This window comes from Balaenoptera borealis (assembly GCF_965194805.1).
Source record: "Balaenoptera borealis genome assembly, chromosome: 16".
In the NCBI taxonomy this organism is placed as follows: domain Eukaryota; kingdom Metazoa; phylum Chordata; class Mammalia; order Artiodactyla; family Balaenopteridae; genus Balaenoptera; species Balaenoptera borealis.
In genome coordinates this window covers 83599128-83614359 of record NC_138872.1, presented here as the reverse complement: position 1 = coordinate 83614359, position 15232 = coordinate 83599128, and the positions used below count along the sequence as shown (strand labels likewise).

Sequence of the window (15232 nt, the reverse complement as noted above, 5' to 3'; positions counted from 1 at the left end):
TTTTTTTAAACTGTTTTTTCCTGTTAGCTTGGGAGCTGTATACTCTATTCCTATACTTTTATTGGTTACCCTAGAAATTATAACATGTATACTTCACTTAACTTAGTCTAATGGTAGTTCTCATCTTGGCCCTGTTTCTGAGCAATACAAGGGCCCCAGGCTACTTTAACATACTTTAACTTGGTTTAGTTTTACTCTACACACACACACGCAATTATACGTCCTTGTTGGGTATGTTGATTTTTTCTTTTAACCCCACAAGACATTACTATTATTTTTTTAGCATCAGTGTTTGTTTAGGTTTATCCACGTAATCAAATCACTTTGCTGTTTTTTGTTTTTTGTTTTTAAATCTCAGACCTTCCATCTGGGATCACTCTCCTTTTGTCTGAAGTATGTCCTTCAGAATTTCCTTTAGTGAGGTTCGACTGGTAATAGATTCTCAGGTCTTTCTCCGTAGGTCTGAGTGTACCTTTATTTTGTCCTCGTTCTTGAAGTATATTTTTACTTGATGACAGTTATTTTCTCTCAGCATATTGAAGATCTCACTCCACTGTCTTCTGGCTTCCATTGTTGCTCTTGAGAAGTCAGCTGTAAATCTCCCTAAGCTCTTTGAAGGTAACGTGACTTTTTCCTCTCTGGCTGCTTTTAAACTCTTCTCTTTGTCTTTTGATTTTTGTAGCTTCACTATAGTGTGTATTGGTGTGGATTTTTTTGTTTTTCTGCTTGGGATTTATTTGGCTTTTCATATCTTAGGTTGGTGTTCACAGCCCTTATTTACCCTTCAAATACTGCCTCTGCCCCATTTTTTCTCCTTTTGGAAGTCTGATTAGATATATGTTATACCTTCTTGCTCTGTCTTCTGTCTCTTATTCTCTCTTTTATATATTCCATCTCTTTGACTCTCTGTGCCACACTCTAGATAATTTTTCAGACCTGTGCTCTATCTACTAATTCTCTCTCTTTTTAAAATTCTCTCTTCAGCTGTGTCTATTCTTCTACTAAATCTCTCTATTGAATTCTGTAGTTCAGATATTGGCTTTTCGGTTTTAGGAGGTCTATTTGATTATGATCTACATCAGATAATTCCAGTATCTGAAGTCTTTGTGGATTTGATCTTGCTGGCTCTTGATGGTGGTTTGTTTCCTTGGGGACTTTTTTATGGTGAGGATCTTGGAAACCCAAAATTGAGAAACATTTTTCCAGAGGGGGTCCACATTTGCTTTTGTCAGGTACTTGGGTGTCCCGTCATGTAAGGGACTACTCTAATTCAGGGCTTTATGTATCCAGCTCAAGATCTTTTAGAGCACTCAGATGGTGTGAGTTTGGGCTGTAAGTCCAAGTAAGGGCCAACTCTGTGGTTACAACTTCTTTGGGACTACACTTCCCCGCCAGCACACACACACGTACTCACGCTCCCACATGTCCACTAATTCACAGGACCTCAGTGCCAAGGCAGCTTGCCTTCCAGGCCCGTGAGAGAGGCAGGGGGCAGGTTTATTCCCACTGTGAGGAGGTCTCTGTGAGACCCCTTGCCTTGTGCAGGCCCAGGGCTTTGGCCTGTCCACCACCACCATCACCCGCACTGAGCCTGGTACACCACAGACACAGAAGCCCAAGTTCTGTGCTTCAGCAGATGCTGCAGTCAAAGGTGGTTTTAGCGTTCTGCTTAGTTCACTAAGCTCTAGATTTTGTCCAGGTAATTCCCTGCTATCTTGTCTGCTGTTTGTTTTGTTTAAGAAGTTGCTTTTCATGCTTCATTCATATTTTTACTGTTCTTGCAGGGTGATTGACCTGAAAACTTAGCCTACATTCCCAGAGACAGAGCCTCCCCCTTGTTTCTGACGGGTTAAACAGCCTCTGGTGGCAGGGCTGGCAGTGGTGCCAGCTTCCACGAGAGGCAGGGACCAAACTGCCCTGTGCCAGGGGTGAATGAGAGGGTCCTCTCTCAGCGAGTTTGGTGGAAGAGGGGATAAGAGCTACAGGACATTTTTCTTCCCAGAAGAAAGAGGCTTGCTGGTCCTCAGGGAGACACAGGCCAGTGCGAGGCAACGAGCTGGAGAGAAGGGAATGCTGGCGGTGACCAATGGCGCTTGTCCCCGAGGAGACTGGGCGGGAAAGACTAGGGCATAGAGAGCTGCAGGGCAGGGTGGGCACACATCTCCTCTTTCTCTGTGGCCTGTGCCAGGAGAAAGGGATGCTCAAGGAAGATGTTAGGAGTCGGGGAAGTGGGGAGTTGAGAAGAAAACCCATGCTTCACGGTCTCTGAAGAACTGGGGAGGGGATTGGTTTGGGAACAGGCCTTGCTGGGAGAGAGAAAGGTAGCTACATCGGGGATTTGGAGAAAATAAGGCAGGTAGAGGTACGCGCCCAGGGTCAAACCAGGCTTGGTGCTGATAACACTCATTTTGCCCCTCATCATAGGTCACCTTTGTGGTCTTTAGCATTTCATGTAAACTACTTATTTTCCTCGGTCAAATAAATTGTTAATTCCCTAAAGTCGTTGACAGTATCTTAAACTTCTTTGTATCCAAAACAGCCCTCTGCCCCTAGCAGTTCTGTGCCAGGGAAACTTCTCCCTTCTTGAATTGGATTGGGAGATTCGGGTCCTTTTATTTCCTTTGGTTGAAATGCCCTCTCCACTTAGATACTGAATACGTTGATTTTTCTCACTGATTTGTGAGATTAGTGTAAGAGAGGTTAACTCATACGTTATATTGTACTCTACCACGTCAAATAATAAACTTATTTACTCAAGTACGGCTCGTTATTCACACACGCATTCTGGTGGGCATTGATCATAGTCACGGAAACCATCAATAGCCAAACCTGGCTGGACGTCAGAATCACGAGGGAGCTTTTTAAAGATGCAGCCACACCTGCGTCCACCGACGAAGAGTCCTCGGGGCGGGTGGGGCGGGGAGGGTCCCAAGTACCAGCATCCGGATGGCACAGACGGTCAGCCAGGTTTGGGAGCCGTTGCAGAAAATAGACTGTAATATGCGGCAGAAGTGGAGGTGGTGGGAACGGACGCAGGGATCACACAGGGAGTGGAGAGGAAGTGTCCCTCTGGCTTCAGCCACAGAGGCCGTTTCCATGGGGACAGCACTGGGTGCGTGGGCGAGTGGGCCGGGTACTGCGAAGGTCAGCCCTGCCCGTGGTGACGGCTGTGTACCTGGAGGTGGTGAGGGGCTCAGGCAGGTGGCCGTTTCTGGCAGAGTAGTAGGGGGCGTCCTTCCGAAGAGCAAAAAACCCTGGATACTCAGGAATAGCTACAGCAAGAAATACATGGGGCAAACAGGGAAGGATTGTTCATGTCAAGATTTCCGACGTTTACTGCTGTTGTGAATGGGATGTTTTTTCCCCACCAAAAATCTCAGAACTCAGTGTATTTACCTTGTACCTAGCTGTGTTACTGAACGCTTAAAAGTCATCGTGATGATCTTTCTAATTTCTTGAGTTTTAAGGTCGACAGTCATATTCGCTCCTCCATGTAATTATGCCTCTTAGCTCCATCTCATATTTTTTTGCATTGGCCAAAATTCCTAAAGTAATATTCCGTTAGTAAATCTGAGGAGGTATTCTTGTTGTGGTCCTCATTTTAATGGAAATGCCTGCTTTTTAAATCATGTTAAAGAGCTATCTTGAGGAACCTTTTCAGTAGACACCTTGTGCTTGAAATTACTAGTGACTGTACAAGTAAAAATGTAGGTGTTAAAACTTTGACATCCGAAGAGAGAAAGAAATAACCGTGTTCTTTTTTCCGCAGGTCCCTGGGTGTGACACTTTGGGAGCTTTTTGAGAATGCCGCTCAGCCTTACTCCAACCTTTCCAACTTAGAGGTTCTCAACCAGGTCATTCGAGAGAGAGACACAAAACTCCCAAAGCCCCAGCTGGAGCAGCCTTACTCTGACAGATGGTGGGTAACTTCACGTCACGTTCTTTTCAGAAGATAAGGAAATCCTGTCTGCATGGGTCTTAGTTATGTATTCTCTAATTTTGAACAGTAGATGTTATGAAAAGCAATCGTTTGTATATTATTCATGGCTGATTTTAGAATTAACATCCATTTTTTTTAATGTAATCCTATTTTAAAAAAATGTGTAGAGCAAGCAGGAATTTATGTATTACATGCAATAAGAAAAATGTTAAGTCTGAACTAATTAGAAAAGTCAATTCTAAGGGAGTTTCCTGTTGTGGAATTATTTTTAAATGAGGCTGTTTGTTTAAGTGATACCCGACGTGCGAGAAGAGAGATGGGTGGCATAGACGTGATCATATTTAAATTGGCACATGAGACTCATTTGCATAATGTATGTTGACATTTGCAAAACAAATTTACTTCTTATGATGCTCCAGACCAGTTCTTACTCGGTTTCCAATTAGGATCGGGCTCCCCTGTGTCAAGGCTTCTGTCTGCGTCACCCTGTGCCCGGCTGATGTTGCCCCTGGAGCTCGGTGCCCTTCCGTGTGGGCGTTGCTCAGCCCCCCTACTTGCTAGAACTAACTCACCCAGAATAACTGGACATTCACGCCGTAAATTTAATACCATGACATCGTCTTTGTCTTCCCTTCCACTCATGGCTACAGTTTAGGATGCTGGCCGTATTCAGCCAACCCTTCGAGGACCAGCTCCTGGTTGCCACCGTCTCTGGGCTTCTTTCTCTACTGTTTCCCTCCACCCTCAGCTCCTTTCATGACCCGAGGAAACCATGTGCTGCAGGAGATCATGGTGTCACTTTTTGTTGGGGGAATAGTTAGAGATTAGTCACAACAGCATCTGTCTGTGTGACTTCTTGCAAAATAAAGTGAGTAAATCTCAGAACATTGGATACGTGCATCCTTTACTAAGCAGAATACCTATGGCAGTTGTGTTAAGAGGAGAGCGTTTTAGAACTGTTTCTAAATTCGGTGGCTCAGTCCCTGGAAAACGCCAGAAGAACAGATGACAAAGCAAAAGAATTGCAGTGACACTGTGCAGTGTCCTGAGGACACAGAAAAGTAGCGGGCCAACTTTTCTCTTTCTCCATTTTCCCTTTCACACTGATATCACCGTGAGCTGAACTCCTTCAGGTGGTCGGCAGTGATTAAAGTGTCGGGGCTTCTGGGGTGTTGAGTTGGCCCAGGGGTCCTTGTGAGGTCTTTCCTTATTTTAAAACAATGTATCATCCGTCCGCTAATCACCTGTCTGTGTCGCTCAGGTATGAAGTCTTACAGTTCTGCTGGCTGTCACCAGACAAGAGGCCGGCGGCCGAGGACGTGCACAGGCTGCTCACCTACCTGCGGATGCAAAGCCAGAGGGACCCGGAAGTCGACTTTGAGCAGCAGTGGAACGCACTCAAGCCAAACACAAACAGCAGAGATGCTGCAAGTAACGCCGCCTTCCCCATCCTCGACCACTTCGCCAGGGACCGGCTCGGTCGTGAGATGGAGGAGGTCCTCACCGTGACCGAAACCAGCCAGGGCCTGAGCTTCGAGTACGTCTGGGAGGCGGCCAAGCACGACCACTTCGAGGAGCGCGGCCAGGGCCCCCCGGACGAAGCCGTGTCCTACACCGGCATCTTCTTCGCCACCGAAGCATTTGAGAGTCCGCTCTCAGATCCCGGGCCCGGGAAGCAAGATGACAGTGGCCAGGACGTCCCCCTGCGGGCCCCCGGAGTAGTGCCCGTCTTTGATGCCCACAACCTTTCCGTCGGAAGTGACTATTACATCCAATTAGAAGAAAAAAGCGGTAGCAACTTGGAGCTGGATTACCCACCTGCACTGCTCACAACGGAAATGGATAATCCAGAAAGGGTCGGTGACACAGCGTCCCAGCTTCTGACCCTCAGGAATGTCGAATTTGAGGAGTCCAGTACAGATGAGGATTTCTTCCAGAACACTACAGACCCCAAGGATGCCAGGGTACCCGAGGATGTGCCAGTTACCAGGGGCCCGGAGAGCCCTTTCAACAGTATATTTAATGATCTTGACAAATCAGAGGCTTTGCCCAGTCACCAAAAAATATTTGACTTAATGGAACTTAACGGAGTCCAAGCTGACTTTAAGCCGACCACCTTAAGCTCAAGTTTGGATGACCCCAGAGAGTCGGTAATTACACGCCACTTGGAGAAGGAAAAGCCCCGTAAGCTTTTTGACTGTGAGCCTCTTTGCTCATCAGAAAACCTTGTGCATCAAGATGGTTTTGATCAGCTGGATGTTGAAGAATTGTCAGAAAACTTTTTATTTCTTCAAGAGAAGAACTTACTGAAAGGCTCCTTGTCCAGCAAAGAACACATAAATGATCTTCAGACAGAACTTAGAAATGCTGGTTTTCCTGAAACCATATTAGAAAGTCCGAGTAGAAACTCTCTAGATGCTGAGCTTAAGTTTGCTGAAAATAAACCCGGCTCTTCTTTGCTGCAGGAAAACGTCAGCGCGCAGGGCAGAGGCCCGGGCGTGGCGCCCAAGGACGGCACTGGGGACGCGGCCTCGCCGCCTTGCCCGCAGGTGCAGGTACCTCCTACCTCGCTCGAAACAGAGGGGCCGCCTCACGATGTCCCTCCAGGTGTGTCCCTGAAGCAGGGCGGAGCCAAGCCCCTGTGTTTGGATGTCGGTGTCCGTGAAGACGGTGTCTGCCGAGACGTAAACCCAGACCCCGCGCCCGCCCCGGTGGACGCACCCCTCACCGGCGACAGGTCCCGAGACCTGACTCCCCAGAGGGAGGGGGCCTTGAGACCGACCCAGAGCGACTCAGGCCTTGTCCACAGCACTCTTGCCAGTAAGGTGAGTATAGGGAACAGCCTTCCAGAGCTGAGGCAGCACTTACAAAGTCAACCACCTTTGGAAGACCACTGCCGTCGAGGCCTGCCGGAGAGAGCCTTGGAGGCCGTGGGTGCTCTGAGCCAGCTGGGCTGTAACGATGCTGCTGCAGAGGGGCGGGGCTTGGTGTCTGCCCTCTCCTTGGACTCTGCCAGTCAGGACAGCCTTCTCGAGGACAGCTTGTCGACGCCCATCCCGACTTCGGAGCAGTCCGTGGAGACCCCAGGCTCCCTGGACTCGGTGGATGTCCGTGAGGTTCTACTGGGCTCCTTGGGCCCTCACACGCCGCAGAGACTCGTGCCCCCCGATAAGCCTGCGGACAGCGGTTACGAGACGGAGAACCTGGAGTCCCCCGAGTGGACGCTGCACCCGGCCCCCGACGGCGCCATAGCCCCCGACGCAGCCTCGGCGGGCGACGGCGTTCGCGGGGGGCCACCTCCCAACCCCGTCATCGTCATCTCAGACGCAGCCGATGGCCACAGGGGTGCAGAGGTCACCTCTCAGACTGCTGCGCCTGGCTGCCAGGGCTCGTACCGAGACTCCGCTTACTTCTCAGACAATGACTCTGAGCCCGATAAGAAGTCGGAGGGGGTCCCGGGAGCCTCGGCCTCGGCCTTGGGAGCGGAGCAGCCCCCGCCTGAGCCAGGCGCCCCAGAGCAGAGTCCCAGCCCCCCAGACGGCTGCCTGGAAACCAGCAGCAGCCAGCCTGGCCAGAGGTGTCCCCCTGCTCCGCAGATCGCCGGTCACCTGGAATCAAGAGAAGCGGCAGAACCAGCACCCGCTGGCGCTTCCATACAGATGCATCCCCCCGACAACAGTGAGGCCGGCAGCCCCTCAAGTCTGCTGAACTCGGAGCTGAGCAGCGGGGAGGACCTCGAGGCCCAGGAGGAGCCCCCCTGCACGCTGGCTTCCACCGGGACCAACACCAACGAACTCCTGGCGTTTGCAGATGCCCCCCTCCGCTCTGGCGGCCCAGCAGCCCCGATGGTGGAGAAGGCCTTGCGCGGCCACTCCGAGGGCCCCAAGCTGAAGGAGCCAGACGTCGAAGGGAAGTACCTGGGGAAACTGGGCGTGCCAGGGGTGCTCGACCTCACCGAGGACGGAATCGACGCGGATGAGGAGGACGAAAACAGCGACGACTCGGACGAGGACCTGCGGGCCTTCACCCTGCACAGCCTCAGCTCCGAGTCGGAGGACGAGGCGGAGCACCTGGTGCCTGTGGTCCTCGGCTGTGAGGACGGTCGCCACCTGCGGAGCCTGCTGAAACCCTCAGCCTCCGCGGACCAGCCGCCCGACGACTGGAAGAAAGAGAAGAAGGCGGTGACGTTCTTCGATGACGTCACAGTCTATCTCTTTGACCAGGTATCTGTTGTCTCTCACCTCCAGGTTGTCCTGTTAGAGAATTCCAGAACGTGTTAGGGGAACTGGCGTGCTTGGTTTTTCTGATTGCCGTTTCGAGGCCACGGATTGTTTTGTGATTACTCAGAAAAAGGAATTTGGGGTTGGTCACAGTGTCACTTCCAAGAACACGCAGAAATGGGGTTTGCACAGGGAACTCCTGTCACCTTACGGGAAGAAGATCTGCATGCTCTTCCTGGGTGTCCTGGCAGAGTCCTGCTGAAGTTGCTTACCCTATCCAGACCAGATTTTTATACTCTGACAGTCGGCAGTAATGCCCGGCGTGCAGGTGCCGCTGGAACAGTCCGAGGCTCACATGTAGCCCTGGAGACACTGACCAGCGGCCCGGCCTGTGGAGTGGGGACAGGGACGGGGCAGCAGGACAGAGTCTGTGGCCCTCCCGGCCAGGGGCTGGCCCTGCCCTCCTCCCTGCGGTTGGGCAGGCTGCCTGCTGTCACCACTCAGGGGGCCAGCCTTCGGCTTCTTTAAAAATGAGGCAGCCTACAAGTCAAGCTTTTTTTTTTTTTTTTTTTTAATGTTCTTTGTTGACTAGTCTTTGTAGCCCTTGAATTTGCTTCTTTTTTTTTTTTTTTTTAAACATCTTTATTGAAGTATAATTGCCTTACAATGGTGTGTTAGCTTCTGCTTTATAACAAAGTTAATCAGTTATACATATACAATATGTTCCCATATCTCTTCCCTCTTGCATCTCCCTCCCTCCCACCCTCCCCATCCCACCCCTCTAGGTGGTCACAAAGCACCGAGCTGATCTCCCTGTGCTATGCGGCTGCTTCCCACTAGCTATCTATTTTACATTTGGTAGTGTATATATGTCCATGACACTCTCTCACCCTGTCACGTCTCACCCCACCCCCTCCCCATATCCTCAAGTCCATTCTCTAGTAGGTCTGTGTCTTTATTCCCGTCTTGCCACTAGGTTCTTCATGGCTTTTTTTTCCCTTAGATTCCATATATATGTGTTAGCATACTGTATTTGTTTTTCTCTTTCTGACTTACTTCACTCTGTATGACAGACTCTAACTCCATCCACCTCATTACAAATACCTCCATTTCATTTCTTTTTATGGCTGAGTAATATTCCATTGTATATATGTGCCACATCTTCTTTATCCATTCATCTGTCGATGGACATTTAGGTTGCTTCCATGTCCTGGCTATTGTAAATAGAGCTGCAATGAACATTTTGGTACATGACTCTTTTTGAACTATGGTTTTCTCAGGGTATATGCCCAGTAGTGGGATTGCTGGATCGTATGGTAGTTCTATTTGTAGTTTTTTAAGGAACCTCCATACTGTTCTCCATAGTGGCTGTATCAATTTACATTCCCACCAACAGTGCAAGAGAGTTCCCTTTCCTCCACACCCTCTCCAGCATTTATTGTTTCTAGATTTTTTGATGATGGCCATTCTGACCGGTGTGAGATGATATCTCATTGTAGTTTTGATTTGCATTTCTCTAATGATTAATGATGTTGAGCATTCTTTCATGTGTCTGTAGGCCATCTGTATATCTTCTTTGGAGAAATGTCTATTTAGGTCTTCTGCCCATTTTTGGATTGGGTTGTTCGTTTTTTTGTTATTGAGCTGCATGAGCTGCTTGTAAATCTTGGAGATTAATCCTTTGTCAGTTGCTTCATTTGCAAATATTTTCTCCCATTCTGATGGTTGTCTTTTGGTCTTGTTTATGATTTCCTTTGCTGTGCAAAAGCTTTTAAGTTTCATTAGGTCCCATTTGTTTATTTGTGTTCTTATTTCCATTTCTCTGGGAGCTGGGTCAAAAAGAATCTTGCTGTGATGTATGTCATAGAGTGTTCTGCCTATGTTTTCCTCTAAGAGTTTGATAGTGTCTGGTCTTACACTTAGGTCTTTAATCCATTTTGAGTTTATTTTTGTGCATGGTGTCAGGGAGTGTTCTAATTTCATACTTTTACATGTACCTGTCCAATTTTCCCAGCACCACTTATTGAAGAGGCTGTCTTTTCTCCACTGTATATGCTTGCCTCCTTTATCAAAGATAAGGTGACCATATGTGCGTGGGTTTATCTCTGGGCTTTCTATCCTGTTCCATTGATCAATATTTCTGTTTTTGTGCCAGTACCAAACTGTCTTGATTACTGTAGCTTTGTAATATAGTCTGAAGTCAGGGAGCCTGATTCCCCCAGCTCCATTTTTCGTTCTCAAGATTGCTTTGGCTATTCGGGGTCTTTTGTGTTTCCATACAAATTGTGAAATTTTTTGTTCTAGTTCTGTGAAAAATGCCAGTGGTAGTTTGATAGGGATTGCATTGAATCTGTAGATTGCTTTGGGTAGTAGAGTCATTTTCACAATGTTGATTCTTCCAATCCAGGAACATGGTATATCTTTCCATCTATTTGTATCATCTTTAATTTCTTTCATCAGTGTCTTATAATTTTCTGCATACAGGTCTTTTGTCTCCTTAGGTAGGTTTATTCCTAGATATTTTATTCTTTTTGTTGCAATGGTAAACGGGAGTGTTTTCTTAATTTCACTTTCAGATTTTTCGTCATTAGTGTATAGAAATGCAAGAGATTTCTGTGCATTAATTTTGTATCCTGCTACTTTACCAAATTCATTGATTAGCTCTAGGAGTTTTCTGGTAGCATCTTTAGGATTCTCTATGTATAGTATCATGTCATCTGCAAACAGTGACAGCTTTACTTCTTCTTTTCCGATTTGGATTCCTTTTATTTCTTTGTCTTCTCTGATTGCTGTGGCTAACACTTCCAAAACTATGTTGAATAATAGTGGTGACAGTGGGCAACCTTGTCTTGTTCCTGATCTTAGTGGAAATGGTTTCAGTTTTTCACCATTGAGGACAATGTTGGCTGTGGGTTTGTCATATATGGCCTTTATTATGTTGAGGAAAGTTCCCTCTATGCCTACTTTCTGCAGGGCTTTTATCATAAATGGGTGTTGAATTTTGTCGAAAGCTTTCTCTGCATCTGTTGAGATGATCATATGGTTTTTCTCCTTCAGTTTGTTAATATGGTGTATCACATTGATTGATTTATGTATATTGAAGAATCCTTGCATTCCTGGGATAAACCCCACCTGATCATGGTGTATGATCCTTTTAATGTGCTGTTGGATTCTGTTTGCTAGTATTTTGTTGAGGATTTTTGCATCTATGTTCATCAGTGATATTGGCCTGCAGTTTTCTTTCTTTGTGACATCTTTGTCTGGTTTTGGTATCAGGGTGATGGTGGCCTCGTAGAATGAGTTTGGGAGTGTTCCTCCCTCTGCAATATTTTGGAAGAGTTTGAGAAGGATAGGTGTTAGCTCTTCTCTAAATGTTTGATAGAATTCACCTGTGAAGCCATCTGGTCCTGGGCTTTTGTTTGTTGGAAGGTTTTTAATCACAGTTTCAATTTCAGTGCTTGTGATTGGTCTGTTCATATTTTCTATTTCTTCCTGGTTCAGTCTCGGCAGTTTGTGCATTTCTAAGAATCTGTCCATTTCTTCCAGGTTGTCCATTTTATTGGCGTAGAGTTGCTTGTAGTAATCTCTCATGATCTTTTGTATTTCTGCAGTGTCAGTGGTTACTTCTCCTTTTTCATTTCTAATTCTATTGATTTGAGTCTTCTCTGAATTTGCTTCTTGACTCAGCTGGATTGTAAGTGAAGCTCCTGTTCCAGAAGGCGTAGGAGTCCTTGTTGGTTTCTTCTTTGATCTGCTTGCCCTCCCTTTGTATTTAGTCCTTGGAACCGAGACCTTGGTACCTCAGCCTCTCGTTCAGCATTGGGCCTCCTGGGCCCCACGCTTGAGGCTCTGCCCACACCCATGGGGGTCCTGGGTGCTGCCCCGCCTCTTCCCTGGGGGCTGGGTCTGCTTTCAGTTGCTCGTTACTTTACGTTTTGTCGTTTCTGTGTGTTCTCTTTCTACGGTGTCGCTCAAAAAAATTTGAACTGTGGCATGTGGGGCAGGGAGGGTAGAGGTAGGTAAGTGTTTGGGAAAAGAAAAAGTAGACTCCTGGTCCCAACCTCAATTCATCAGATCTGTGAGAGGGGCCGGGATGCTTATACACATCCCAGCTTCAGAACCTGAGGGCTCAGGGAGCCTAGGAAACTGGTTTGCCATTTTTTTACTGAGAGTGGAAGAGAGACGGGATCACCTGGCCCCAGATTTTGTGTTTTGTTATCAGTCGTTCGAATTCACGCATCCCTTTCTTCACGTTCTCTGTGAACTTGAATTGTACGAGACTTCACCACAGAGCAGACGATCTGTAGGTGGGATAGAAAGAGTTACAAAGTGTGTGCCGTGAGCAGTGTGGGTGAGGGCTGGGGAAGATGTCTGGGGGTCTAGTTACAGCAGAGGGATGGACTCAGCTCCCGTGGAAGCCCCCGCCTGGGCTACAGAAGGGCTGCACTCGTGTGACGACTTTGCGTTGGGGGGAGATGATGTTTTGGTGGCTTCAGAAGACAGGGCAGGATTGCATAAGACCAAGATTCAAGGCATGAGAATGAAGGTACAGAAATCAAGTGTAAGACATACATGCTTAATAGCTGTGAGATTTGAGAAGGCTTAGTGTCGTAGAGAAGGTTGGAAAGTGGGTGAAGTCCAGAATGAAGTCCTGAAAAATCTCTCTTTCTGTGATCTCTAGTTAGTTTTCTCATGCGTCCCATGCAGTTTCCTTGGAGTAGTAACAACTACCTGCTGGTTCAGGCTGGTGGCTGGTAGATTTTCTCCTGCTCTTACTGTGCAGCTTAATGAGCTGGTTTTGAAGTAGTTTTGTTTTTGAGTAGTTTCAATACCTTAACTCCAGAGTTTTAACTGAGCACTCCTGGGTTTTGGCAGCTCTGTGTCTTGGTTATTTCACTGTTGGTTCAGCAGATGCTTGGTGAACACTTACTGTATGTAAAGCAACTTTCTCGTGAAATCACGGCCCAGCGAGTGAGCGGTCTGGGTGCCGGCACTTCACGCGCAGGGTCTCCTTAGCTTCCGCCCACATCGGTGGTCTCCCATGTGCCTCTCGTGGGCCCTAAATGAGCCTGGCGGGGTGTTTGACCCTCAGCTCTCACGCTGCCCCTTCCGGATGCACAGTGTTCTCAAGGCCAAAACGGCGGACAGTGATGCTTCCTTGCAGTGAACGGGACGCGCGGTTGCCCTCCGGCCTGTCACAGGGCAGGTGAGCTCTGAGCTCAGTCCCATGCGTCACAGCGCTGGTCGCTGTAACGACGGGCCGGGGCTCGGCAGTGTGGCCTTGGGGCCGTGTAGAGCCCCGCTCGGGACACCTGGGTCGTAGTCTTACAGCCAGGAGCCCCCAGAGGTGTGAGGTGGACTGCCTGTCCTGGGGCAGACGGGGAGCCTGGGGGCCTGTGTGCTGCTTTTCTATGTTCACAAAAATATTCTACTGGGATTTTGATGGGAGTTGCATAGTTTGGAGAGAATTGACATCTTTACTGTGTTGAGGCTTTCAACTCATGAACACAGTATGTTTCTCCATTTATTCAGTTCTTCTTAGTGTTTTGTAGTTTTCAGCAGACAGATCCTCTGCGTGTTTTGTTAGATTTATATCTAAGTATTTCATTTCTTGGGGAGCTACTTTAAAAGGTAATTTAAAAATTTTGGTTTCCATTTGCTCCTTGCCAGTATATAAAAACGTGATTGACTCTTTTAAATAATTAATTAATTAATTAATTTTTTATTTTTGGCTGCGTTGGGTCTTCGTTGCTGCATGCGGGCTTTCTCTAGTTGCGGTGAGCAGGGGCTACTCGTAGATGCGGTGTGCGGTCTTCTCATTGTGGTGGCTTCTCTTGTTGCAGAGCACGGGCTCTAGGCACTCGGGCTTCAGTAGTTGTGGCACGTGGGCTCAGTAGTTGTGGCTCGCGGGCTCTAGAGCACAGGCTCAGTAGTTGTGGCACACGGGCTTAGTTGTTCCGCGGCATGTGGGATCTTTCCGGACCAGGGCTCGAACCCGTGTCCCCTGCATTGGCAGGCAGATTCTTAACCACTGAGCCACCAGGGAAGTCCCTCAACACATTTTCTGATTTTCCTTGAGACTTTTCCTTTGACCCACGGATTATTTATAAAAAATATTGTTCAATTTCCAAGGGTTGGAGATTTTTTTTTTTTTACCTTTCTGCTACTGATTTCTAGTGTAATTCCATTTTGGTCAGAGAACATATTTTGTAGGGTTTCAACTCCTTTAAATGTGTTATTTTGCTGTAGAGCCAGGATATGGTCTATCTTGGTGAATGTTCCATGTGCACCTGAAAGAGTGTGTATTTTGCTTCTGGTGGGTGGATTGCTCTATAAGTGTCAGGTGCAGTTGGTTGTTCATTTCTTCTGTATTGTTGCTGATTTTTCTGTCTACTTGTTCTGTCTATTACTGAGAGGAGAGTGTTGAAGTCTCCGGCTATAATTATGGATTTGTCTGTTTCTCTTTTCATTTCTGTCAGTTTTTGCTTCATCTGTTTTGTAGTTCTGTTGTTAGCTTCGTACACATTTAAGATTATTATATCTTCTCGGTGAATTGACCTTTTGTCATTATATGATGTCATTCTTTATTCCTTTCTCTGATATTCATAAAGCTACTGCAGCTTTCTTTTGAGTAGTATTTGTGTGATGTCTCTTTTTTCATCCTTATATGTACCTGCATCCCTGTACTTGACAGTAGTTTCTTGTGGATAGCACATAGGTGGTTTTTAAAATCTATTCTGAAACTTTTTATCTTTTAATTGGTATTTTATGCCACTTACATTTAATAGAATTATTTGGATTTGGATTTAGGTGCACCATTTTATTCAGTGTTTCTGTTTGTTCCTCTGGTTGTTATTTCTTTTCTTCCTCTTTTTGCTTTCTTTTGGGTAATTTGAACAATTTTTAGAATTACCTTTTATCTATTGCATTTCTTACTATACGTCTTCTCTTAGTGTAGTTTTTGGAGTGGTTCTTGGGATCACAATGTACATACTTAACTTTTCACAGCCTCCTTAGAATCAGTGTTTTACCATTTCAAGTGGAATATAAGAATCCCTGTACCCTGTGGGCC

General features: G+C 47.0%; 1 protein-coding gene across 4 annotated transcripts in view; it reads left to right on the top strand.

Moving 5' to 3' along the window:
• Positions 1–15232, top strand: part of LMTK2 (lemur tyrosine kinase 2) — an 86309-nt gene that overhangs the window by 63926 nt on the left and 7151 nt on the right. For all 4 annotated transcript variants that reach the window (XM_082359983.1, XM_082359985.1, XM_082359982.1 and 1 more), the window contains 2 exons: positions 3770–3919; positions 5202–8163. In XM_082359983.1, the coding sequence (XP_082216109.1) occupies positions 3770–3919; positions 5202–8163 (3112 nt within the window). The remainder of the gene's footprint in view (positions 1–3769; positions 3920–5201; positions 8164–15232) is intronic.